At 39.7% G+C, this 24862-nt stretch overlaps 2 protein-coding genes across 5 annotated transcripts in view; one reads left to right on the top strand and one right to left on the bottom strand.

Annotated features, from left to right (window-relative positions):
* mark1 (MAP/microtubule affinity-regulating kinase 1) overlaps positions 1 to 21429 on the top strand; it is a 56225-nt gene extending 34796 nt beyond the window's left edge. The window contains exons 7-18 of one of the 2 annotated variants that reach the window (XM_084116631.1): positions 1600 to 1656; positions 2163 to 2399; positions 2482 to 2601; positions 3682 to 3781; positions 3910 to 4022; positions 5203 to 5356; positions 7131 to 7309; positions 7392 to 7486; positions 7899 to 8063; positions 10374 to 10619; positions 15535 to 15579; positions 19331 to 21429. In XM_084116631.1, coding sequence (XP_083972757.1) covers positions 1600 to 1656; positions 2163 to 2399; positions 2482 to 2601; positions 3682 to 3781; positions 3910 to 4022; positions 5203 to 5356; positions 7131 to 7309; positions 7392 to 7486; positions 7899 to 8063; positions 10374 to 10619; positions 15535 to 15579; positions 19331 to 19673 — 1854 coding nt within the window. In that variant the 3' untranslated portion in view covers positions 19674 to 21429. The remainder of the gene's footprint in view (positions 1 to 1599; positions 1657 to 2162; positions 2400 to 2481; positions 2602 to 3681; positions 3782 to 3909; positions 4023 to 5202; positions 5357 to 7130; positions 7310 to 7391; positions 7487 to 7898; positions 8064 to 10373; positions 10620 to 15534; positions 15580 to 19330) is intronic. The other variant, XM_084116632.1, reaches the window with a different exon arrangement.
* Positions 20880 to 24862, bottom strand: part of LOC311084524 (uncharacterized protein) — a 26577-nt gene continuing 22594 nt past the window's right edge. For 2 of the 3 annotated variants that reach the window (XM_084116629.1, XM_084116628.1), the window contains exons 13-17: positions 24589 to 24749; positions 23832 to 24253; positions 23627 to 23750; positions 23287 to 23476; positions 20880 to 22093 (exon numbers count right to left, since the gene is read on the bottom strand). In XM_084116629.1, coding sequence (XP_083972755.1) covers positions 21933 to 22093; positions 23287 to 23476; positions 23627 to 23750; positions 23832 to 24253; positions 24589 to 24749 — 1058 coding nt within the window. In that variant the 3' untranslated portion in view covers positions 20880 to 21932. The remainder of the gene's footprint in view (positions 22094 to 23286; positions 23477 to 23626; positions 23751 to 23831; positions 24254 to 24588; positions 24750 to 24862) is intronic. The other variant, XM_084116630.1, reaches the window with a different exon arrangement.

Below are 24862 nucleotides of genomic sequence, written 5' to 3'. Positions count from 1 at the left end.
AAAAGGCTCCATTACCTTGTATCTTACGTTATGGCCCCGTAGAAGCAGTTTTTGTAAAAATAGGCTAACGATTGCGTCATAACCACGCCACTCTCTGTCGCACAGTAGAGAGATTACCGTATGGACAGGAGGAGAAGCTCACGCGCAATCGGGGGGACGTGGAGGCAAAATGACAAAATAATTAATCAGAATACTTAGCAAGAGTTTCTCCTGCTCCAGGTCATGGACAGCTCCTACTCACACTCTCCGTCTCTGCAAGATTCGGAAGGGAATGATTCAGATTTCTCTTGGCACAGCTACTAGAAGACAGACGGGCTGCTCACGTCACATCTACGTCGTCAAGCTCAGTGTGAGTCTGTGCAGCACGCTCGACCATCAGGAAGAAGAGCTTCTAATTGACTTCACTTTTCTCCGTTGAATCCAATTCATACGCTGTGAATTTGTTATATACTGTCTATGGCGTTTCCTCTGCGTCATCCATCAAGATGATTGACAAGTTCGTTCCGCGAGCTTATTGTGGCTTTATTTGTAGCTGTTGAGACACATGCAAACACTAATGCAGACGTCCTTCCCACTGTTAAATCATATACTCACAGAATCAGACACTACTGCTATTTATATAGCACGTTTCCGTTATGAATTATAATACCATTTGGTTTGTTGGTCCGTTGGGTCGGATTGCTTTCACACCTCAAGCAAACCGGCCCAGAGTTCGTTTGCAATCGGTCCGAGACAACCTCGTTCAGGCGGTGTAGGAGTGATTGTGCTTTTGTGCGATTGCCGTGTTCACATATGCCTAAACGAACCGAACCAAGGGAGAAAACACACCATTTCAGAAACAAACGCTCAGGTGTGAAAGAACCCTCAGTTTCTGAATCTGACGCAGTTTCTTCATTAGTTCGGTTGGTTCAGGCATAACTCGCTCTGATCCGCACCAAAACAATCGATCTGAGATCGAGGCGGTCTCGGTCCTCTTGGAAACGAACTCAGGAGCGGTTCGCTTGTGATGAGAAAGCAGTCCGACCCAACGGACCAACAAACTAGGCTGTATCACAATGTATGATGGGTCATGACGTACGTTGTGTTCAAAGAAACGCAGTGTTTGTCTCGCTTAATGAATCGTGGGTTGACCTCGATTAAAGACGAAGTGAAATGCCTAATTGAAATTTGGTCGGACAAACATTTCAGAACAACTGTCCAAAACACAAATATACAGAGTAGACGAAGGCATAATTCTTGCTCAAAATGATAACAACTACGAAGAAAGCCACGATTAGCGCTGTTGTCTATCCATCCTGCTGAATAAACAGGAGAACTCTGACCAATGAGAGGACAGCTTACTTGGACTTGTATTTTGGTCCATTTAGAAATAATGTCCATGTGAAAGTGAACCAAACCAGGAAGAAAACTGCAAACATTGTAACAATTTTAATTCCTGTTTCGGAACAAAGCAAACGATCTACAGGTGTGAAAAGGCCATGTCCTTCTCAGCTTCAGTTTGCTGATTAAAAGGCCTGGTTTGTGGAATGGTGCATTAATTACCATGCTAATGTGACGTTGTGTGTGTGTGTGTGTGTGTGTGTGTGTGTGTGACTACAGATCGTGTCCGCAGTGCAATATTGCCACCAGAAGAGAATAGTCCACAGGGATCTCAAGGTGAGACTCACTCAAAGAGCTTTAAGCCTGTGGCGTACATCTGGTCACCTTTAATGATTTGTGTTTCATTGATTGCTAATATGTGACCCTGGACACAAAACTCAATTTTTTACCCATTTTTATACATCATCTGTATGTATGATGTATGTATGTTATGATAGGACAATATTTGGTCGAGATACAACTATTGTAAATCTGGAATCTGAGGGTGCAAAAAAATCGAAACATTGAGAAAATCTCCTTTAAAGTTGTCCATTTATGTTGGCGATTGTGCTGCATTCACTCACAAAAATACATGTTTTATATATTCATGGTAGGAAAATAACATGATCTTTACTTAATATCCAAATGATTTTTGGCATAAAAGAAAAATCTATAATTTTGGCCCATACAATGTATTGTTGGCTATTGCCACAGATATACCCGTGCGACTCGTGACTGGTTTTGCGATCCAGGGTCACATGTTCGTAAACAATGCTGACCGCTTTGCTACCTCTCTCTGTAAGGCTGAAAACTTGCTGCTAGACGCGGACATGAACATAAAGATCGCAGACTTCGGCTTCAGCAACGAGTTCACGATCGGGAGTAAGCTGGACACGTTCTGCGGCAGTCCTCCGTACGCGGCTCCCGAGCTCTTCCAGGGCAAGAAGTACGACGGGCCTGAGGTGGACGTCTGGAGTCTGGGGGTGATCCTCTACACGCTGGTCAGCGGGTCACTTCCCTTCGACGGACAGAATCTGAAGGTCATTTCCTGTTTCATTCAGGGTCACTTGTTAGAAAGCACACACTGTTCATCGCCCTAACTCTGCATGTTGGTCCACACAGGAGCTGCGAGAGAGAGTGTTGCGGGGGAAGTATCGTATTCCCTTCTACATGTCCACAGACTGTGAAAATCTTCTGAAGAAACTCTTAGTGCTTAATCCAGGCAAACGGGGAAGTCTAGAGGTGAGACGCTTCACACACCCATCTGAGTTTCTGAAAGAAAAAAACTGATTTGTTGAACACAAAAGGAGATGTTTTACAGAATGTTCTCGCTGCTCTTTACCTCAGACTGTGAACAGGGCAACTGTAAACTCAGAAAAGGACAAATATAAAGTTTCATAAAAGTTGTCCGTAAGACTTGTATGTTAAATCCCGAGTCTTATGAATCCTGTGATGGAGCTCTCAAATCTCATTCATGCTTGTAAGCAATAAACCTGGCTTGTCACACATTTATCTTGTTTAGAAAACTCTAGATATAGCGTGAGCTGACCGGTGTTCGGTCTTAAAGAGTTTCTTGAGACCCTCCACCTCCCCAGCTCCACCTGTCTAAATCTGCTACTGAGGATATTATGTGCCTTTTCATGACTAAAATACTAGAATTAGGATACTAGATACTAGAATTACTTACTTTGATACAATACTTTGAACAATTTGTACATTCAGTTCTATTTTTTATACCACATGGAAACATTGCCACAGCATAAATGGCAAAACATTGAACAATATCTTACTTGTGATCATAGTCAAAGTATGTTGTTATCAACTGAAACTCTTCTGTGTGAGAATGGAAATGCAATTAATAATTGCATTATTAATTAATTAATTCATTTATTATGAATACATTGCTATTGTAGTACAACTGCACTGTAAAATAAAACGTTTCATAATAAGTGTATTAATTATTACATTACTTATGGCTTAATTTCATAGGTTCTTAGTAAAAGCCTAACCGAGGAAAGTATAAACAAATGTATAAACAAAAAGTGCTGCAAATGAGCTAGAAGCATATATATAATATACTGTACAGTAATATTAGGACTGTACATTTACAATTACAACATATTTACAACATTAATCATACATAACATACAGTTACCCGCCTTTCTTTCTAATTTTTGCCTTTTTGTAAAATAATTTTTTTTATCAAAGTATGCATCTAAAGGCTGTCTACTGTTCTCTCAGCATCATTACACCAGTGTTAAGATTTAAAAACATGTGATTCCTATGCAAATGTGTATTTTAACGTCTGCCAATCTCGCACAGCAAATCATGAAGGACCGCTGGATGAATGTAGGTCACGAGGAAGAGGAGCTAAAGCCGTATACAGAACCTGAGCCCGACTTCAGCGACACCAAACGCATAGGTCTGGACCGTCCCTGGTCTCTCTGCTTCTTTACTACTCAGGCATCAGTTTCAGAATGATCAAAACTAAACACCTCTGGGTCATACTGTACACTACATCTGTGTGAATCCTCCTCACATCTCTTCCAGAGCTGATGATCACCATGGGTTTCCCCAAAGACGAGATCACGGAGGCATTAGTGGGGCAGAAGTATGATGAGGTCATGGCCACGTATCTTCTGCTGGGCAGGAAACCTCCCGAGGCGAGTCACTTCACACACCCTGAGCATGAGATCTTACCGTCGCTGAGATGTCGTTACATACTTTATATTTTAAATTAGTTTTAGTTACATATGTAATAATAATGGGTAACACTTTATTTAACAGTGTCCTTGTTACTTACCACAGTAAATTATGCATAATTACATGCAAAAAACAAACCCTAACCCTACCCTAACCCTATAGTAAGTACATGTAGTTGCTTAAAGGTCCCGTTCTTCGTGATCCCATGTTTCAAACTTTAGTTAGTGTGTAATGTTGCTGTTAGAGCATAAATAATATCTGTAAAATTATAAAGCACAAAGTTCAATGCCAAGCGAGATATTTTATTAAACAGAAGTCGCCTGCAGTGAACGGCCCGTTTGGACTACATCCCTCTACTTCCTTCTTTAATGACGTCACTAGAACCGTTTTTTGACTAAGCTCCGCCCACAGGAATGCTCCCTCAACTCTACCGAAATTCGTTTATGTACTTGCGCACTTCTTATAACTTACTGTGTTTACTCAGCTCTTACTGTGATTTTCTGAAGTAAAACTGACGCTTCATCTTTTGTGTGATGTACAATAAACTTTAAACTCATCAGTATATGTTTGATCATCATTCAGACAGCAGACTTGTAGGCTATTAATAAATAATGGATACATACAAGCAGATGACAAATACGTTATAATAACCGTAATTAAACTACTAAACTATACCTGTTCCATCTCTATACAGCACTCTGACTCTGTAGGCATTATTGTCCGACTCGAAATGAACACCGTTACTGAGAGTTTCTGATATTATCATCATTCCGTGAGATGAGATTGTCCTGAGAGACTGAGCGCGAGCTCGTGAAGCTCCGCCCCCTGGGTCGTCCAGCAGCAGCTCATTTGCATTTAAAGGGCACACACTAAAACAGCGCGTTTTTCTGAGCCCCAAAAAATGACTATTTAAACATGCTGTAAAAAATGATCTGTTGGGTATTTTGAGCTGAAACTTCACATACACACTCTGGGGACATCAGAGACTTATTTTACATCTTGTGAAAAGGGGCATAATACGGGACCTTTAATATTACTCAGTGCTTAAATATATAATTACACTGTAACAATGACACCTTAAAATAAAGTGTAGCCTAATAATGTAAGTGTAATAACTGTGATCCTGTGGTCTCGTGGCAGTTTGAAGGGAGCGATTCGCTGTCCAGCACAAACCTGTGTCAAAGGTCGCGACCCAGCAGTGACCTGAACAACAGCTCCACGCCGTCGCCCGCTCACTCCAAAGTCCAGCGCAGCATCTCTGCCACGCAGAAACAGCGCCGCTTCAGCGACCACGGTACAACACACACGCTCACACTGCCACATTATAACCTCACATTCATCAAAACTCAGCTGCTCACGCCCTCACATTTAACATGCATCAGCTGACATCACATCACTGGCTCCCGTCTGCCTGTTCATGCTGTCGTCTCCTGGTTTTATATCTGTAACTCTCAATATTATTAGTTCTTGAAAGGCGCTATATAAATAAAACCGCTATATAAATACATTTGCTGATGTATAAACTCAGAAACAGTTGTTAGCTCGATTTAGATGTGGAGTCTACATAAAGAATGTTTAAACATTTAATAATTAGTATATTTAGAATGGATTTTCATAGTTCATAGTTTCAGGAAAAATGTAAAACAGTAAAAGCTTTACATAAAGGGCATTTTAAAAGTGAAAAATCTGTTTGTTAAAATGTGTTTATATTGTCGCAAAATGTAAGTTATATTATCGCCCGGTGATATTTTCAAAGTTGTATATATAGTATATCCTACTTTAGCCGCACATATACAGTATCATCATGTAAATGGTAGACAAACTAAATAAACTGCTTGATTGCTTATATAGCAGTTGTAAACTGTATTATCGCAGTTCTCTTTATAAAGTTGCATATATACAGTATTAAATCCAATGTAATGCAAATGCAAACAGTAAACTCTGGTAAATGGATTATACTGCATCAGTGTTGGGGAAAGTTGCTTTTAAAAGTAATGTTACAATATTGTGTTTATAGAAAGTAATGCGTAAAGCTGCTTTTGTGTTACTTGTCCTCACCTGGGCTGGGCTCTCTTGTCTGTTTATTAATAACAAACAAACAAAAAACTATTTTTGGCTAATATAAAGGCCCTTTCACACCAAAAGTGAAATGAATAAGCCTCAGGATAAAGGAAATGCAAAGTCAGTCAATAAATGGCAAAACAAAGTAACTTTCGTTACTTATTTGAAAAAATAATTTAGATATTTTGTTGTAAATGTAAAAGGCATTACTTTACTAGTTACTTAAAAGTAATCTGATTACATAACTCGTGTTACTGGTAATGCTTTATCCTCAACACTGTATAGCAAATCAGCTGCTTGATTTATTTAATTGCAAAATGTAACTGTATTATTGCACTTTATATGGAGTTGTATGTATGTATATATAAGTATACAGCATAAATGTCCAACTTTATCCACATACACACAGTACACTAGCGTAGGGCGATACGCTTATATCGTTGCAAAATGTAAACTATAATGTGACCACAAAACCAGTCACAAGGGTCACTTTTTTGAAACTGCATAATCGGAAAGCTTTCCATTGATGTATGGATTGTTATGATAGGACAATATTTGGACGAGATGCAACTATTTCTGGAATCTGAGGGTGCAAAGAAATCTAAACATTGAGAAAATCCCCTTTAAAGCTGCTCATTTATGTTCATGATTGTGCTGCATTCACTCACAAAAACACGTTTTATATATTTACGGTAGGAAATTTACAAAATATCTTCATGGAACATGATCTTTACTTAATATCCTAATGAGTTTTGAAAACAAACAAATAAACCCATGCGACTTATGACTGGTTATGTGATCCAGGGTCACATATTATCGCCTAGCTTTATGCAACTATAAGGCATGAAGATACTATTGTGATACTAATATATTATTGTGGAAGAAAATTAGACTTGACTTCATAAAAATGTCCATATTTGAAAAGAATCTATTTGTCTATTTGATTCTGAGCCGACGTATGTTCATCTGAAATGCTGCATGGCTGTAAACGTGTGATGTTTTTGCAGTTGCCCCATCCATCCCCCCGACCGTGTCTTACACCAAGCGCTCTCAGGCCAACAGCGTGGAGGGGGAGAAGAAGGAGGAGTGGGACGCGTCCCGTAAGCTGGCCTCCTCCAGCTCTAAAGCGGACGTGGCCGTCTCTCCTCTGGTGGCCCAGGAGCGCAGGAAGACCTCGGCGTCAGGGGTGAGGCCTCACGTCACCTGACACATGACTAACACAGGCCACACGCTCTCAGTGTGTGATTAATGTGTGTTTGTGTGAGCAGAGCAGCGCCGCGGGAATGACCCGGAGAAACACATATGTGTGTGAGAGATCCAGCACAGAGCGGCACTCGGCAATCCCGAACGGCAAAGACAGCAGGTGACCGCTCTCACAGCCTCTTCCTCACACCTCTCCACGCCAGGGCCAATGAGATAGAAGCCTTTGGGTCATGTGTCAGTCCAGCCGTAATGATAACAAACGAGTGAAGCAAACAGGAGACTTGACTACTTTACCATGATCAAATTCATTATGTAAAATCCTGCACATTTCCCACATAATCAGTGCAGAAAATGCTGGAAAGGTCAGCAGAGTCTGTCTGGGTCTCTGGTTTCATTATACATTAAACAAACATGCACAATTGCTTCTAATTCAAGTGTGCATTTCTCTTGTTGTGAAATATTTGTTTTACCCCCGAAGAACTCGGGGGAAGATACGCAAAACAGTTCAGAGGCTTTTTTGATACTGACATTTGCACATGTGTGTTCCTGTGTGTTCTTGTCTCCTCTCTCAGTCTGACGGAGATGTCGGGCTCTGCGAGCGCCTCCTCCTCGGTGTCTCCCGGGGGGTCCTCGGCCGGGGCCGCCACTCGCCCGCGCCACGTCAAGTCCATGTCCGCCTCGGGACACCCCAACAAGTCCCCGCTGCCGCCCATCGAGGACAACACCGAGTTCAAGGGGTGAGGACACACACTTCAGTAGTTCAGAGGCCGTGTTGTTTCAGTGGCGTTGAGATGCTGTTATAGTTTTATTCATGTTTTGAACATTTTCAGTTCATTTTTACTAATTTTTTGTGTTTTTGTCATTTTTTTATTTTTATTTCAGTTTTAGTTTGAGTTATTTTAGTGCATCAAGTTAAACTAAATTAAATTAGAAATGATGCCTTAGCAACTAGATGAAATAAAGTAATTTTAAGTCATTTTTTTATTATTGTTTTGAGTTTTTGTTAACTATAATAACCAGTGTTGGGGTAACGCATTACAGGTAACATGCATTATGTAATCAGATTACTTTTTTGATGTAACAAGTAAAGTAATGCATTACGTTATAATTTTACACACTTTAAAAAAAAAAGGTAACACACATTATTTTTCAGTTTAATTAATAATCTTACATTTTTTTTACTACTACTATAATCTAATTCTCTCTCTTCTCCGTAACACAGTCACTGGGCATTCATGTGAGGAAACAACGGTAACAAAACACATTACTTTAAGACGGAGTAAAACACTTCTAACTACGAGATGTCCCCATACTTCCACAGTTGATTGATTACATTAAGTGACATTAATACATTACATAAAAATGACATTGTACATTAATACAAATGTATTTATGTTTATATATTTAAATTAGGTGTTGTCTAGTTAAATATGCACTCATTTTCATACATTTCTAGAACAAAAATCTGAACATTGGATAAAGTCGGGTTCAAAATTCTTGTTTCGTTTTTTGATATATTAAAGGCAAGGGTTTTTACTGAGGGGATTTTGGATTTCTCTTTTTATCACTTCATAAATCAGAAAATACTGTTAAAAGACAGAAAGAAAAGGAAGAAAATGTTTTAGGAATAAAATGCTGTATAAAATCAGGCAAATTATCAAACAAAACCCTCTGTAAAAACCTTCAGAATATAGATAGGAATAAAACTGTAAAGTTTGGTGTGTGTAAGTGCTGCAAAAACTAATTTTGAGTAAACGGCCTTTAAAGATGTGTACTGTAATTGAAACCTACATACGCAAATAGATAAAACGCTATAAAAGGTACAGTTAAAAGTGTATATTGGATGCTTTCTACACACTAGTCTGAAAAGCCCAAAATTTTAAAATCAACACATGCTGTGTGTTTTTGTCTGTAGTGTCTCATTAAAAAGAGTTGTACAGTAGGTGACATAAACCGTAATGTTAAGAGATGTTTTGTTCGGCATACTTCACTCAGGAAATGTTCAAAGTGGCCAGACTATTATAAAATTCTACATGCGTATTTCCAAGTAAATGAAGGTGTACGTTATATAGACTGTGTTGTTGAATGCATTACTGTGGTAAACACTTTACTGAAGAATGAGACATATGCGACCCTGGACCACAAAACCAGTCACAATAGTACATTTTTTGAAAATGAGATTTATAAATAAGCTTTCCATTGATGTATGTTTGTTATGATAGGACAATATTTGGATGAGATACAACTGTTGAACATCTGGAATCTGAGGGTGCAAAAAAATCGAAACATTGAGGAAATCTCCTTTAAAGTTGTTCATTTATGTTGGCGATTGTGCAGCATTCACTCACAAAAATATATTTTTATATATATTTACGGTAGGAAATTTACTAAATATCTTCATGGAACATGATCTTAATATCCTAATGATTTTTGGCATAAAAGAAAAATGGATAATTTTGACCCATACAATGTATTGTTGGCTATTGCCACAAATAAACCCGTGCGACTCGAGACTGGTTTTGTGGTCCAGGGTCACATATGTGAAAAAGTAATGAAAAGTAATCTAACACATTACTTTCACTAAGTAATGTAATAGTTACTTTTTTAGGGAGTAACACAATATTGTAACGCATCTTTTAAAAGTAACTGTAAAGTTGCTTTGAGTACATGTGGTGGACAGGCTCTCAGTCGCGCAGCGCCACAACTACGCAGTTCTTCACCAATGCACATTCATATTCAGCTTCCCTCTTTAAAGCTCAGATTAAAACTTATATGTTTAGAATGGCTTTTAGTGATTTGATTGTTTGATTTGTTGATTGTTTTTGTATTTTACTGATTTACTTTTTATGTTGTAAGGTGTCCTTGAGTGCCTTGAAAGGCGCCTATAAATGAGAGGTATTATTATTATTATTATTATTAAAGCACGGATGATAACCCTGTTCAGAGATTCAGCTGGGCTTATAGTTCAACTATCTGAAGTATTGAACGGTTGTGGTTTTGATTATTCATTCACTTTAATGTGTGTGTGTGTGTGTGTGTGTGTGCAGGGCTCCGTCCACGTCTCCGTCGGCTCACAGCATCAGCAGCATGACCCCGGACCGGACCCGCTTCCCCCGGGGCACCTCGAGCCGGAGCACCTTCCACGGGGCGCAGCTCAGAGACCGGCGCAGCGCCACCTACAACGGCCCCCCCGCCTCGCCCACGCTGTCCCACGACACCGGCGCCCTCGCCCAGGCCCGCCGCGGGGCCTCCTCCGGCTTCATCAGCAAGATCACCTCAAAGTTTGTGCGGAGGTCAGTCTCCAGGTCCATCTCTCAGCTCTGTGTGCTTGTCCTTCACAGGCTCCTGAGGTCTGTATGAAAGTCAGGGTTCAGTTCAGGACCATTGGAAAACTATGAATCAATGGTCCTGTGTAGAGTAGTGCTTTAAAACAATCTATATTGTTAAAAGCGCTATATAAATGAAGGTGGCTTGGTTGACTCGGCACCTTTAATTGACTCACAGGTGCGTTGTGTAATATTTAGGAGGATCTGTTGACAGAAATGCAATATCATAAACATAACTATGTTTTCAGTGGTGTATAAAGACCTTACTTAATGAACCGTTATGTTTTTATTACCTTAGAATGAGGCATTTCGAGCTAAAGTCAGCGAATAAAACACTGACACAATGATGAACAAGTAACAATAATATTCGCAATAACATATCGTTTTACTGCACAATTAAGTAAACCTAATTTCTTACTTTATCTTTGTAAAGAAACCTCATTGTTCAACTGGCTCTTCTCTGCTGTCTCAGACGACATCACTTCCTGTCGGCCACCGTAACTTCTGTTGGGTGCAATTCGTAACCTCACCGCTAGATGCCGCTAAACATTTACACCAAACATTCACATTCACCAAATATGAAAAAACATTGATCTAATATAAGAAAAATTGGCTTTGATGAGTGAATTAAAAGGAGTTACTTGCTTAAAGGTGCAGTGTGTAATGTTTAGGGGCATCTAGTGGTGAGGTTGTGAATTGCACCCAACAGAAGTTACGGTGGCAGACAGGAAGTGATGTCGTCATCTGAGGCAGCAGAGAGTAGCCAGTTCAGCAATGAGGTTTCTTTACAAAGATAATTTAAGAAATGATGTTTAATTTATTATTCAGTAAAACGATATGTTATTTTGAATATTATTGTTACCTGCTCATCATTGTGTCAGTGTTTTATTCGCTCGCTTCTTTGCACGAAGAACAACACAGTGACGAAACGCGTTTGTCCGTTCAGGGCCACCGTAGAAACATGTTGATGTAAGCGGACCCGCGGTGTGTGTAGAGAGAAATGACTCATTCTAAGGTAATAAAAACACAACGGTTCATTATGTAAGGTCTTTATACACCACTGAAAACATAGTTATGTTTATGATATTGCATTTCTGTCAACAGATCCTCCTAAATATTACACAACGCACCTTTAAAGAACGGCAACATGAGGTGTGGTTCATATTGTTCTTAAATGTGCACGTTACCTTAAAGCAGTGGCTCTCAACCATACTGATGTTGACAATATTCTGAGGGCCTTATTATTTATTATCTACAAAGATGATGACAAAAGCTTTTTGATTTCAAATATTTTACTCAGAGAAACTAGGTATAAAAAATAAAAAGTATATACAAAGCATTAAATTGATCAGAAACGAAAGTAAAGACTTTTACATTGTTAAAAACAATATTTTTATTTCAAATAAATGCTGTTCTTTTGAACTTTCTGTTAATTGAAGAATCATAAAAAATGAAAATGAAAAATGACTCTAGAGAGGAGCATTGTGATAAATACTATATTACACTATATTACATATTCATTACATCCTTTTTTAAAAACTTTTTGTCTTCAATATTATATATATCACAAGTTTTTATGATAGCCAGCGTTTAAATGTTTATATTTCAGAAAACGAATTGAAATATAATTATGTCATTAAAAAGTGATGATTATAACATCATCATCATTATTATTATTATTATTCTTACTATATAACTGCCTTATGTGCAATTTAAATTAGTTGTTTTTTCTTTTCTTAAAATAGTGACGTACTGTAACTGATATACATCCAAAAGAATTGATATTGAGTCAAATTTAATCAAAAATTAGAATTGAGTCGCTTGTGAATTGAAATCGAATCGTGACATTGTGTCAATGCCCAGCCCTGCTGCAGTGTGTGTATGGAGGAGAGAGAGCCCGGTGTCCTGACACACACACACACACACACACACACACACAGTGCTGAGCATGCAGTGACTCTGCAGTCAGTGAAGGACACTGGGTAAAGTGAGCTGGATCTTTATCAGATGTCGTGTGTAAACCTCTCTCTCAGAGTCGCCCCCTACTGTCAGTCTGCAGGAGTTACACACGCCACACCCTATCAGGTGTTTAATACATGCACAGCATTGATGAATCCTTCATAATATGGTCAGTTTCATGCATTGCTCCTCAGATTTGGTTTGGTTTGATTCGCTGTTTGTTTGTTTGTTTGTGTTGTAGAACTCTGTCTTTCAGAACGGCGAGGTAGGGCTCAATAGTTTGACCTTTCCCCTCAGACTTACACATGAAACTGTGTCCTCACACCCGCTTCTCCTCAGAAATAGACTCAACCCGTGTGTTTCTTACTAATGATCTGTGCATCTGTGAATGTTTGCACGGCCTGCAGACTGATGATGATGATGATGAAGATGATGATGACACTCCCCCACCTGTGTGTCCTCAGACTTTACCTGTGAAGTGTTTCGCTGTAGTTTTGTTGAACATGTTGAATGCTGATGGTCTGTAGTGATCCAGTACCTGTTCTCCTTCCTCCTTCTGAAATGTATTTTACTGGTCAAAAGAAAGTTTGTCCTTTGCCTCCGTCTATCAACCCCACATTACAGCAGTTGTCCGGTTCTGTTCTACAGGAAGAATGATGTAATGAAGGAGTAAGAGGCCGTGTGTTACAGTGATTTCCCTATGGTTTAGAAACGACATGACAAACATTCCCCTGAACTGTGGTAAAATCACTGTAACACACGGTTCATGGCTTTCATAAAAACACCAACATGATGCAACAGGATGTTTGGTATAAACTGGAATAAATCTTCCGCCAAGTAATATCATTTGTAAGTCTAAAGGTCTGTTCACATGAAGGATGATAACTATAACCATAAAGATGTGCTCATTGTAAGAGAATAGCAGAGTCTACACCAGAGGAGTCACTTTTCACATGATCCCTCCCCCCCCACATGACAATTCTGAAGATATCATTGGTCACATCCATCACAGTGCTGAAACAAACACTTAACCATCACCTTAACCATTACTCTAAACTTTAAATCTTCAGTGAGCGAGTTTACATGCATGATTTTAACCAAGTCGTCGACAATGCGTGTGGTCATTTAAAGCTGTTTTACTTTATTACAGTCATAAACTGACTGATAGATTTTTATCCATTCCCGTGATTTTGCCTGGCAAGTAAACCTGTGACAGGAGAGCGTCATTCAAGGGCGAGGTCATATTAGCAATATTTCAGCGATATTTGCGGGCAAATAGACAATGTCAATAGAGTACGAAGCACAGCTCACACAGAAGACACTTTCAGGACAATCAGCTGTTGAATCTGTTGGTCAATTTGGCAAAATTCACGTCACCAACTTGAACATGAGCTAAACCTTTTCGCTCTCGTAGTACGACGCATCGCTGGAGAAATCAACTAGCTCGTCACGACTGTTTCCCGAAACCATATTGTCACAAACTGGTCGTTCAACCACGCTGGTTAATGATGTCACGCAGGTGTTGGAGTTATAACTACTTTTAATGAATCTGTTTGAGATCGAATTAACGCTAGATGTTTTGCTATAAATTACAGACGTGACATCTGACGACTAATTCCCATTTTTCTCAGTTATTTTGCTTTATTTCTAGATTATGTACTAGAGCTCGTTCGCACAATATGCCAAACTAAAAGACGTAAATGACATTTGTATGTATTCTAAATAACAGATATAGATTGCACTGAATGTCAGCTTGATTATTTTGCTCACGATAAGGATTTATTGAGTCCACACGTCATAAAAACAAGAAACTCTGCTTCTAGCCACAGGTCGAGAGCTGTCGTTCAAACACACAACTCTGCGATGTTGTTTGCGAATGTTCGTGGAACGATGGTTTCTGGAAACTGCGACTCGTTGAACTATGATGATAACGACAGAACTTGCGAGAGACCATAGTTATATCGCAAACTCAGACTATTTCGGGAAAAAAAAGCATAAAATTGTGTTCTCATCCCGGGTAATTCAATAGTGACGTCTAAACAACGGCTATAGCAATAACGACAGAAGAACGAGTCTCTCAGCCCACTCTCAGCCAATTCTAAAGAGGTAATTGGTCGTCAATCACAATGCCAATTGCCTACAAAAAGCGCTAAAACAAGTACTAACTCTTAACCTGAATGTAGACCCTTAACCTCACCTCAGTGTAGCATTGGTAGCACATCCTGATAGATAGCATTACTGTCGTGATCAGATCAACCCTGAATGTTTGAGGGTCCGTTTACACAACACCGTTTTCAACTAAAATCTTTTTATGCGTTTTGGCCGTTCTTTTACACGGCGTTGGCGTTTTGAGGGCATGAAAACGCAAACTTTGTGCACGTTTTTGAAAACGCTACCGTCATCGTCTCTGTGTAAACTACAAAGATGTTGTGTATTAGATGTTCAGTCTAGAGGCGCTACTGATTCTTTACAAAGTGACGTCGCCACCTACTGGCCTGCCATGAATAATACAGCGTTTCTAGTCAGTTTCACGCATCTGTGTGAACACAAGGATCGTTTTGACAATATTGCCGTCTTTACATGAAAAATACGAAGTACATCGCTGTCGTGTAAACGTGCCCTTAGTTGACCACTGAGGTGTTTGTCCTGATGAACGATAAAAACATTGGCAGCCAATCAAAATCCACCCAACTTTTTAAAGTGGCAGACGATATAAATGCAGCATGTAAAGCAGAATGCTGGTGTGGACGCTGATATAGTTCTCGTTATAGTTATGGTCTTTGGTGTGAACAGGCCTTAAACATAAGCAGTTGCCCAGAATCTGTTGTCTTGTTTCTTTCAGAACAGCTGATTTATACTAAGCTGTGGTTTTAGAGTTTAGTTGTCCACTGCTTTCTCAATATGACCTCTGATATTCCCCAAGGTTGCCCAGTGAAGGAGAGGCCCGCGGTCGGGCGTACAGTATGAGGTGAGGTTTCCATTGATCCTCTGATTCCTTTAGACTTTGTCTTATGTGAAACTGTTGCTTGTGGGGCATTTGTTGCCGCCCCTTCAGGCCAGTCGACAAGAGTCAGCTTGATCCAACGTGTTGAGATGACGACTGTGTATGTGTGAGATTTCTGATTGTATGTGTGTTTTGCATGTTTTCTAAGCAATGAGAACTGTCTTCTGTCTTTCTAATATAGATTTTAACTCTCTAAACAACCATGTTCATTTGTCAGTCCATTTATAGTAGTGATGAACCGTTACTGAGAATCTTAGAACCTCAAAAAAGCAGAAGCACACGTCCAAACATATACACTATATATTGTGTGCCTAATTTTGTATGTTATGCTTTTGCTCTATTGGCACCAGATTTTTTTTTTCCCATGCACAGATTTTTTTCCCCCATGCACCTTATTAATTTTTGTGAAGTCCTGTTGAAACCAAGAACATTAATATAAAGATAACTACTACAATATATTACCAGCCACACCGATAGACATTCTGCTTCTTATAAGCATGCACTAGTTATTTCATATGGAGATTTGTATGCTTGAGCTCTTTAACTCTTTCCATCCATGTTTTCAATTTCATTTTTATACGGTAGGGGGCGCTATTGCACATCTTCTGAAATACAGAATCTGCGGATCCAAAAACAAGCATTGCTTACGCACGTGAGCTAACGTAGGGTGACCATATTCCAGGACATGTCCGGCCGGGGTTTCGAGATCGCCCAAAATATCCGGGATACAGCTTTTGCTTTATCGTCGCCATTCATTTTGTTTACATGCACACCTTTTGATTCAGTAGGACCGAATTAATTCCGATTGGTGAATCTGAATGTAGTGTTTACATGAACGCTAAACAAGTGATCGGTTGATGTGCGTTTTAGCATTGCTAAGAAAATTCCTGTGTTTTCGTCTTGATCGGGATCCGTGTGAAGCAGAATGCATGACCTGCAAAGCTGGCACGTACATGTCAGTGTCAAATAATGTAATAATGTAAACATAATGAATGGTGACTGTAGAAAGCAAAAGCCGAATCCCGGGCATTTTGGGCGATCTCGAAATCCTGGCCAAACATGTCCTGGTTAAACAGGACGTATGGTCACCCTAGCTAATGCCATCATCAAACATTAAACCGTATATAAATCAAATCTGCCTAACGTTAGCGAATGAAATGTCGACCCAGGAAGAGGAAGCGACTGCAAGCTTTGGGGGTGTTGATGGTGAAACCGGAAATTTTTTTATAAAACGCTGGATGGGAAAGAGTTAAAGCCAATGCAGTTTATCTCGAATTAAAGAGTTAAAGTATTGAAATCTCGCTGCCATTATCATTATAGTGGTTGTTCACTTCGCTATTCTCATAGAATGATTATGATAACTTTATAGTCATCATCCTTGGTGTAAACGGTGGCCCTTAAAGGTCTGTTTGCACCAATAACGATATTTATATCATAGTTATATTATCAAACAAACCTACAGATTTTTATATTAGAGCATTGCAGTGACGTTTTTATACTAAAGCTCTTTAAAGTCAGGTGGATTCTGATTGGCTGACAATGATTTTATTGTTAAAAATTGCTCAGACAGGGATTCCCACGATATTGTTTCTCTCTGTCGTTATCGTTATACTGTAGTTGTGATGTGGACTTCCCTCTTCTCATAATTAGAACGATTATTAAAGCTTTATATATTTATCGTCCTTGGTGTGAACAGATAATTGCGTTGATAGTGTTCACACCAATAATGATAACTATAGTAAGCGTACAAACTAACGCACGATAACATATATTTTACTATAAGCGTTCACTGCAATATTGTCGTCTGCTGCTTTAAATGCTCGAGCATTTTTAAGGTGGGTGGATTCTGATTGGCTGTCAATGTTTTTATCGTTTATCAGCTGGAAAAAAATAGTTCTGAAAGTGATTCCAACGATATCATTTCTTCATTTCGTTATAGTTTTAGTAGACTTTGCTATTAGTAAATTAGAACGATTATTAAAACACTATCATTATAGTTATCATCCTTGGTGTGAACGGGCCTCAAAGCAATATAAAAGAAGAGTCCACAACACTACTATAACGATAACATCACTGAGAAACGATATCGTTGGAATCACTTTCAGAACGATTTCTTTCTAGCTGATGAAAGATAAAAAAAACATTGACAGCCAATCAGAATCGATCGCTTGAGCATTTAAAGTGATGGGCGACAAAACTGCGGCGAACGCTTAGAATAAATAGAGCGAAACCGTCCGCAGGTGTGGACGCTAATATAGTTATTATCTTTCTAGCTATTGTTCTTGGTGTGACCTGGGGCCAGTTGCATAAACTTAGCCACTATGTTAAAGGGATACTTCAGCATTTAGCATTAAGCTTTGTATCAGTAGAAAACCTGTAGTATTTTCGAATTACCGTGCTTCCCTCCCTCATATCCCCCTGAGACGAGAGATTTATGTATTTTTTTGTCTGGAAAAAAAATTGCCATTTTGCGCCATTGGAGGGTTTTTTGGCCAGAGGCGAGAGACTACAGCCAGTAGTAGGAGCTGTCCCGCATGTGTTCAACCTGCCCGTAGGGGGATCTCACTCACAGAATGTACACAGTGTCAGCCATCTTTCTTTGGAAGCTAAGCTAGCAGGCTCTTGTTCTGTGGAGAAAGCTGAGTAGTAGGGGTTACCATCCTCTTTTTCCCGGACATGTCCGGCCGTCGAGATCGTCCAAAATGTCTGGGATTCGGCTTTTGCTTTCTACAGTCGCCATTCATTGTTTACATGCACACCTTTTGTTTCAATCTAACTGGATTCATTCCGATTGGTGAATCTGAATGTAGTGTTTACATGAACGCTGAACAAATGATTTATGTGCGTTTTAGCATTGCTAAGAAAATTCCCGCTCCTCCGTGAGAGATGCGAGACCGGTGCGTCTCACAGGTGTTGCTCATCAGTAATCACGCCACTGGCCTCGCGCCGTTCTCCCGCGGCCCTCGGCCTCGTCCTGCTCGCCACAGTAAACATGATGAATGGCGAGTGTAGAACGCAAAAGCCGAATCCCGGACATTTTGGGCGATCTCGAAATCCCGGGCAGACTCGTCACGGAGACTCACGATAAAACGACGTCTTTTAAGTTTCGAGTCAACTAGTAGCCTAGCCTTGTTGTTTTAAACTGCGCTCTCTTACCGGTAGGCGTGGCTTGGGAGTGGCCTCGTCGGGCAGCGAAGCAAGTGCATTCTGGGAGTTGTTGTCTTTCATCCACATGAGCCAAAAATACATTTTCTGGCTTTTCTCAGTCTAGAAAGCTCCAAATTCAAAAATAATTTCACATTTCTACTACATAAATGACCCATTTTAAATACACATTCATCTTTCCAGAGGTGAAGTATCCCTTTAAGACTGTGTCTTAAAAACTAGTTTGACCAATTAGCAGTTAACCAAGGGCTTGCTTTCTCAATTTTAATTAGACCAATCTACCAATTTATGTAAATGACTTAAAAGTTAGGGGCAGTCTTGATGAAAAAATTGAGATGACTAACTTTTAAGACTAGTCTAAGCTGTTTATGCAACCGACCTCTGGTCTTAACTCTACAATACTCCGATCAGCAGACCTCATGGTTTACCCAGACAGCAACATACCAGATGTGGGCCGGATCTGGGCCGACACTATGTTGCTGTCTGGGTAGTGCTGTATCTGTGATGAAGATAAACCTGACACTCTGAACGCTTCTGTGTTTGTCATCAGGAGCGGATCCGGAGAACCCAAGGAGGAGGGTCGCGACTCGAAGCCGAGATCGCTGCGCTTCACCTGGAGCATGAAGACCACCTCGTCCATGGAGCCGGGAGACATGATGCGAGAGATCCGCAAGGTGCTGGACGCCAACAACTGCGACTACGAGCAGCGCGAGCGCTTCTTGCTCTTCTGCGTCCACGGAGACGCGCGGCAGGACAGCCTCGTCCAGTGGGAGATGGAGGTGTGCAAACTGCCCCGCCTGTCGCTCAACGGCGTCCGCTTCAAACGCATATCGGGAACCTCCATCGCCTTCAAGAACATCGCTTCCAAAATTGCCAATGAGCTCAAGCTGTAAGAGAAGGGTTCGGAAAAATACGTCGGGAAAAAAACACTAAAAAGGAATTTCGCCAGGAAGTCTGAGCGCCATTTTTGAGTTCCTGCTTCTGTAAGCTACTGCTGTAATGTTTAGTGGAGACTAAAAATACGAATGCAAAAAGATGAAAAACACGCCCTCGCCCCCGATCTTCATGACCTCTAGCATTATACGCCTGGTTAAAACAACCATCTTGCAATAATATCGAAACCCTTTCAGGGTCGGCAGGACAAAAAAAAAATCTGTCGAGCTAATTATCGTAACGAACTTCAAACCGACTTTTTCCACATGTACAGTTAAGATATAGAATGTTTTTGTTGTATTGAATTGATCATAGAGTTGTATAAAACAAGACTTTCAGCCTACTTATGTGGAGGTGTTGTATAGTCACTATTGGGCTCTGTACAGAAAAATTATGTTCAATGTGTCATACTTGTTTAGTTTGTTGCTTTTTTTAGACTGACACCACCCAGTTTTAATCGTTCTTTTATATGTTCTCAACATTTGTTTATGCAACAATGGAAATTCTATTATTTTCTCACCCTCATCCGATCAAGCCCGTATGCTGTTATTTTCCATGAAAAACATTTCCATTTTGACCAGCTCCAAAAATCACAAAAAACACCACAATTTGTGTTGCAATAGCCATGCATTACTTTATCAATCCAAAATTGTAAGTTGTTAATCACTGAAAATGTGCTGCGTTTAGTTTACTTTTGTATTCTATGGAGAAATAACAACATGCATGGAAGGACATGAGGGTAAGCAAATAATGACAGAACTTTCATTTTGGGTGAATTATCCTTTTAATTCAGAGTGAGAATTAGATGTGATCATAACATCAGAGGATTAACGGCTAAGTGTTGTGTAGAGCAGGCGGTGTATTTCCCAGATGCGGATGCGTTGGATGTACAGATCAAGCTAGACAATAGCACATGAGCATCTACATTAACATTCCTGAGAACACACAACATCATCAGAAACACTGCAGTGTGTGTGTGTGTGTGTGAGCCAGTTCAGAAACACTGCATTTTCTCTTTCAGAATCCAGAACGTGAAAAGCTTCAACTAATAATAACTACAAGAAATTTATTTATTAAGCCAGTTTATGCCTTGTTTATTACCTGTAGAAACTGTTCATCCAGAGAATGCATGACTTTTTTTTTTTTTAAATGTAATTTGTTTTGTAATAAGTGGTGACGATGAAGATGATGATGATGATGGATTACAACCACTGGTACTTTCTACTAGTTCTTTTGTACTGAAGTATTGAAGGTTAAATGTGCAATGCTGTCTATGTTGTATTACTGTAATGCTGATTAAAGAGGTTGTGACTGCACACTTTTGAGGGAAGATGAGGTCAAGTTAGCGTAGTGTGAGGAAAAGGACTAGTGACTAAACATGTTAAAAGGGTAAAGCTGTGATTAAAGCTCAGAGAGGCGTTGAATGTTCGGATGTCAACTGTGATGTTCCATTTTGTGACGGTACATTTCCAGGACAAATTTCTGTTCTTTTTTTCAAAACGAACCTCTTCGGGAAGGAAGCTGAAGGCTGAGGATCTCCAAAAAAAAAATGCAATTAACTCTTCAACACATTTCGTCCTTCCACACACTTTTCCCATTTATTCTCTCGACATTGTACTGTACATTTCTGCGGAAAATCCCTTGGGCCACTGTGGTTCAACTTCAGTCCCACTGGAGCACATTAAAGCTTACTTGAAATGAGTCTTTGAACTAAAACGTTTTGTGTCCTTTTTTTCCCCCACTAACGTCATTGCAGTAATTATATCAAGCAATCTGTTCAATCTTGTTTTGCACATGATCATCTATGTTTAGGATATAGTAAATTTTCTTGTCTGTTAACTGACGCAAATGCAACAAAGAATATATATGTAGGGTGAATTTCATGAACAGTACAAAGAAATTCCCTGTTCATATTTCAGCCCAAAATCGATCGCAAGAAATCAATCAATTGCATTTACGGAAAATGTTGACATTTCCATGAAAATATGTGGGTGTATTGGCTATGTAGAATTGGGTGAAATATTACCAGGGTGTTTTTTCGTGAGATTCACCCTTAATGATGGAAACCATTGGCGAATAAACCACTAGCTTCAAAAAATATTCTACAAACAAAGCAAAAAAGTGTCGAAAAGTCCCCTTTCAATCATAATATTGTAGACTCGTCCTCAGAGAAACGGCACTTCAGTTCTCATTCAACACAGATCCTCCTGACGGCTGCTTCACTTCTGAGTCGGCACCAGGTTATCAATGCCGCTGTTGTTCTCCAGTCTTCTCTCCATTCGGATGAGAAGTTTGACCCCGTCCACCACTAGCTGGGTCAGCCCCACTTCATTAAACCCAATGGTCTGCAGATTGCTGATTTTGTAGACGCCTGGACAGCCTGTGTGTTAAAAATAGTAGTATTGAGTAGTTGAGTAGAGTAGTTCGTTTTTTTAATTTAAACAATCATGCAAATATAACAGTGGCAGCTTCATTCTCATTTATGCATGACATTGAAATGTTGTTCTTGCCATCATCTTCATGAAGCAAATGGTTTTGTTTTACAAGCTTGGTGTGAATATCATCTGGGCAGAAATTGATTAATGTTGCATTGAATTTGAAGACGGAATGGCAAAAATTAATTAAATGAAAATGGTGGACATTGAAACCACTGAGGACATTGAGCTCGACATGAGCCAAAAATGCTTCTATACCGTTTTGTTCAAAAGTTATTAAAAAAGTTTGTGGCACTAGAACATTTAAAATACCCCAGGAATGCTGAGATCCGCCCCGATTAGTGTCCTAAATTTCACAGCCTTTTACAGTGTGGTTCATGGGAGTACTATAGAAAAATAAAACACATATTCTATAAGTATTCTCATCTTTAGAGTAAGTACTAAAGTATGTCCTATATAGTATGAATGTAATCTGGACGTGATGCATCCGCCACGTAGTCATTGTAATGTGACCTGCAGCGTTACTCGCTTCACTGCCGTACACAACCCGTCTGCTGTTGCCTCATGGGATAGTAAAGTGTCTATTACTATCTATTGTCTATTATCTAAGTGTCTATTATTACAGTAGATTGCGCATTTCAGAATTTTTGGTCATCCGGGTACTTTTTGCCTACTTTTTTACGAGTAGTGCAAATTCTGACTTACTTTTCTTGATAACACTTTACAATAAGGTTCATTATTAAGTAAACATTAGTTAATGTATTAACTAACAATGAGCAATGCATTTGTTACAGTTTTTATTAATCTTTGTTAATGTTAGTTAATAAAAATCCAGCTCTTCATTGTTTGTTCATGTTAGTTCACAGTGCATTAACTAATGTTAACAAATACAACCTTTGATTTTAATAACGTATTAGTAAATGTTGAAACTAATATTAACTAAGATTGTTCATTCTTAGTTCATATTAACTAAGGTAGTTCACTAATGAACCTTATTGTAAAGTGTTACCTTATTATTTTTACACACTGTTTTCGCCTACTATATATTAGGGAACATTTGAATCCACCCTAATTACATTTTTATGTTAGACTGTGGCTGATTTCATGTATGATTTTACACGAATGAGTTTAGCCATACTTGTTGCTTCCATCTGCAGTCGTAGTCTGTCCAAGATGTCATCCACGCGTTTGTTCTCGGCGAGATGAAGCAGTTTCACTGAGACACTCGCCTTCAGGCCTGTGCCCACCTCCGCAGGTGAGCTGACCACCCAGCCCAGGTGAGGCTTCCAGATAAACGGGTGTCTCCGTTTATTATACACTGCCTCCATCTAAAAAAAAAACACATTTTAGATTTGTGGTGTGCGCAGCTTAGACTATATAGAGTATGGCATGCCTCAGGGTTCAGTATTAAGACCTTTTGTCTTCTCATAGAAAACATATCAACGTGATATTTGATAAGGTAGTCGATTGATATAAACCTTCAGCACATTGATGCAGATAGTTTTAAATGCTTCTTGTAAGCAAGCATCACTTCTATAAGACACAAGTTTCAGATGGTCCTCCATGTTCACCCAGACAGCCAGGGTCCCGTCCTTGCTCAACCTCATTGGAAGGCAGAAACATATAAGCAAAAATCAAATTGCTTAACATTTATTTAACCACAACTTATGAACCCTAACCAACCACAGGGCCCTCGCATCAGGCCAGTCACGAGCCACGCCGATCTTTATCAGAGAAGATGGTGGAGAGTCCATCACAACCCCACGGTCTTCACTCTCATGGCTGAGTTCATCTATGGAGTAAAGCTTTCCTGGCAGATCCTCAGCCAACTGCTCCAAAGCTACAACACAAGTTACATTAGCATAAAGCTTATCCATCTGAGTCAGGGGTGTGCAAGCGTGCAGGACAGTGGCCCTCCAGGAGCAGGACTGGACACACCTCGGAGACCCATGATCATGTTTAACTGCAGTACCTGTTTTGGCCAGTGTGAGGAGCTGTCTGCGCTCGCCTCGGCTGCAGTGTGTAGGGAAGGAGTAATCCTCTACGCTGCGGCCCACAGTCACCTCACAGCTCACAGCATACTCCTGGTCAAAGTCATCGCCTCCCTACACACATAAACACAGACGTTACTCTTCCACAGCATGCTGACAATACAGATTAAGCACTATCTCTCATGACTGTAGTAACAAGAGGAAAGAGGAAAGATTCATTTTACAAGATGTAAAATGTGAGTAAAATGACTGGCACAGCTGGTGTGGAGCTGTAAAATCAAGTGGATAGCATAGCAGAGTTTATATCTGACTTATCATTGCACTTTGACATTGAAAAATCTTTTTCTCAGGTAAAACATAGTACTTAAGCAAAAGTGTCCATTTGGTCTCCATTTAATCTCACTGTTGAGACATTAAAGAGCTGTTACTAGTTATTCTTTTCTTCGTACCTTCAGGTTGTCGTAATTGAAGTCACTCTCTTGCACAGAGTCGGAGGTGACCTTGTATCCGTGGTAAGACTCAATAATACGGTCAAAGAAGTCACAGAACAGGATATATGACTGAGCATCTCCCGCTAAACAGCCGACTGCTTTCGGTCCTGTGGACTGCCCTGTGTCAAAGACACACAAGATCCAAAATATAACGTTAAAGGACAGGGTTTACAAATGCAAAGCATGATTAATATGAGTAAATATTGAGAGAAAGGTGTGTTTTGCGTTCTCA

Source organism: Abramis brama, assembly GCF_963993115.1.
Source record: "Abramis brama genome assembly, chromosome: 6".
In the NCBI taxonomy this organism is placed as follows: Eukaryota; Metazoa; Chordata; class Actinopteri; order Cypriniformes; family Leuciscidae; genus Abramis; species Abramis brama.
This window is presented reverse-complemented; position numbering and strand designations above follow the sequence as displayed.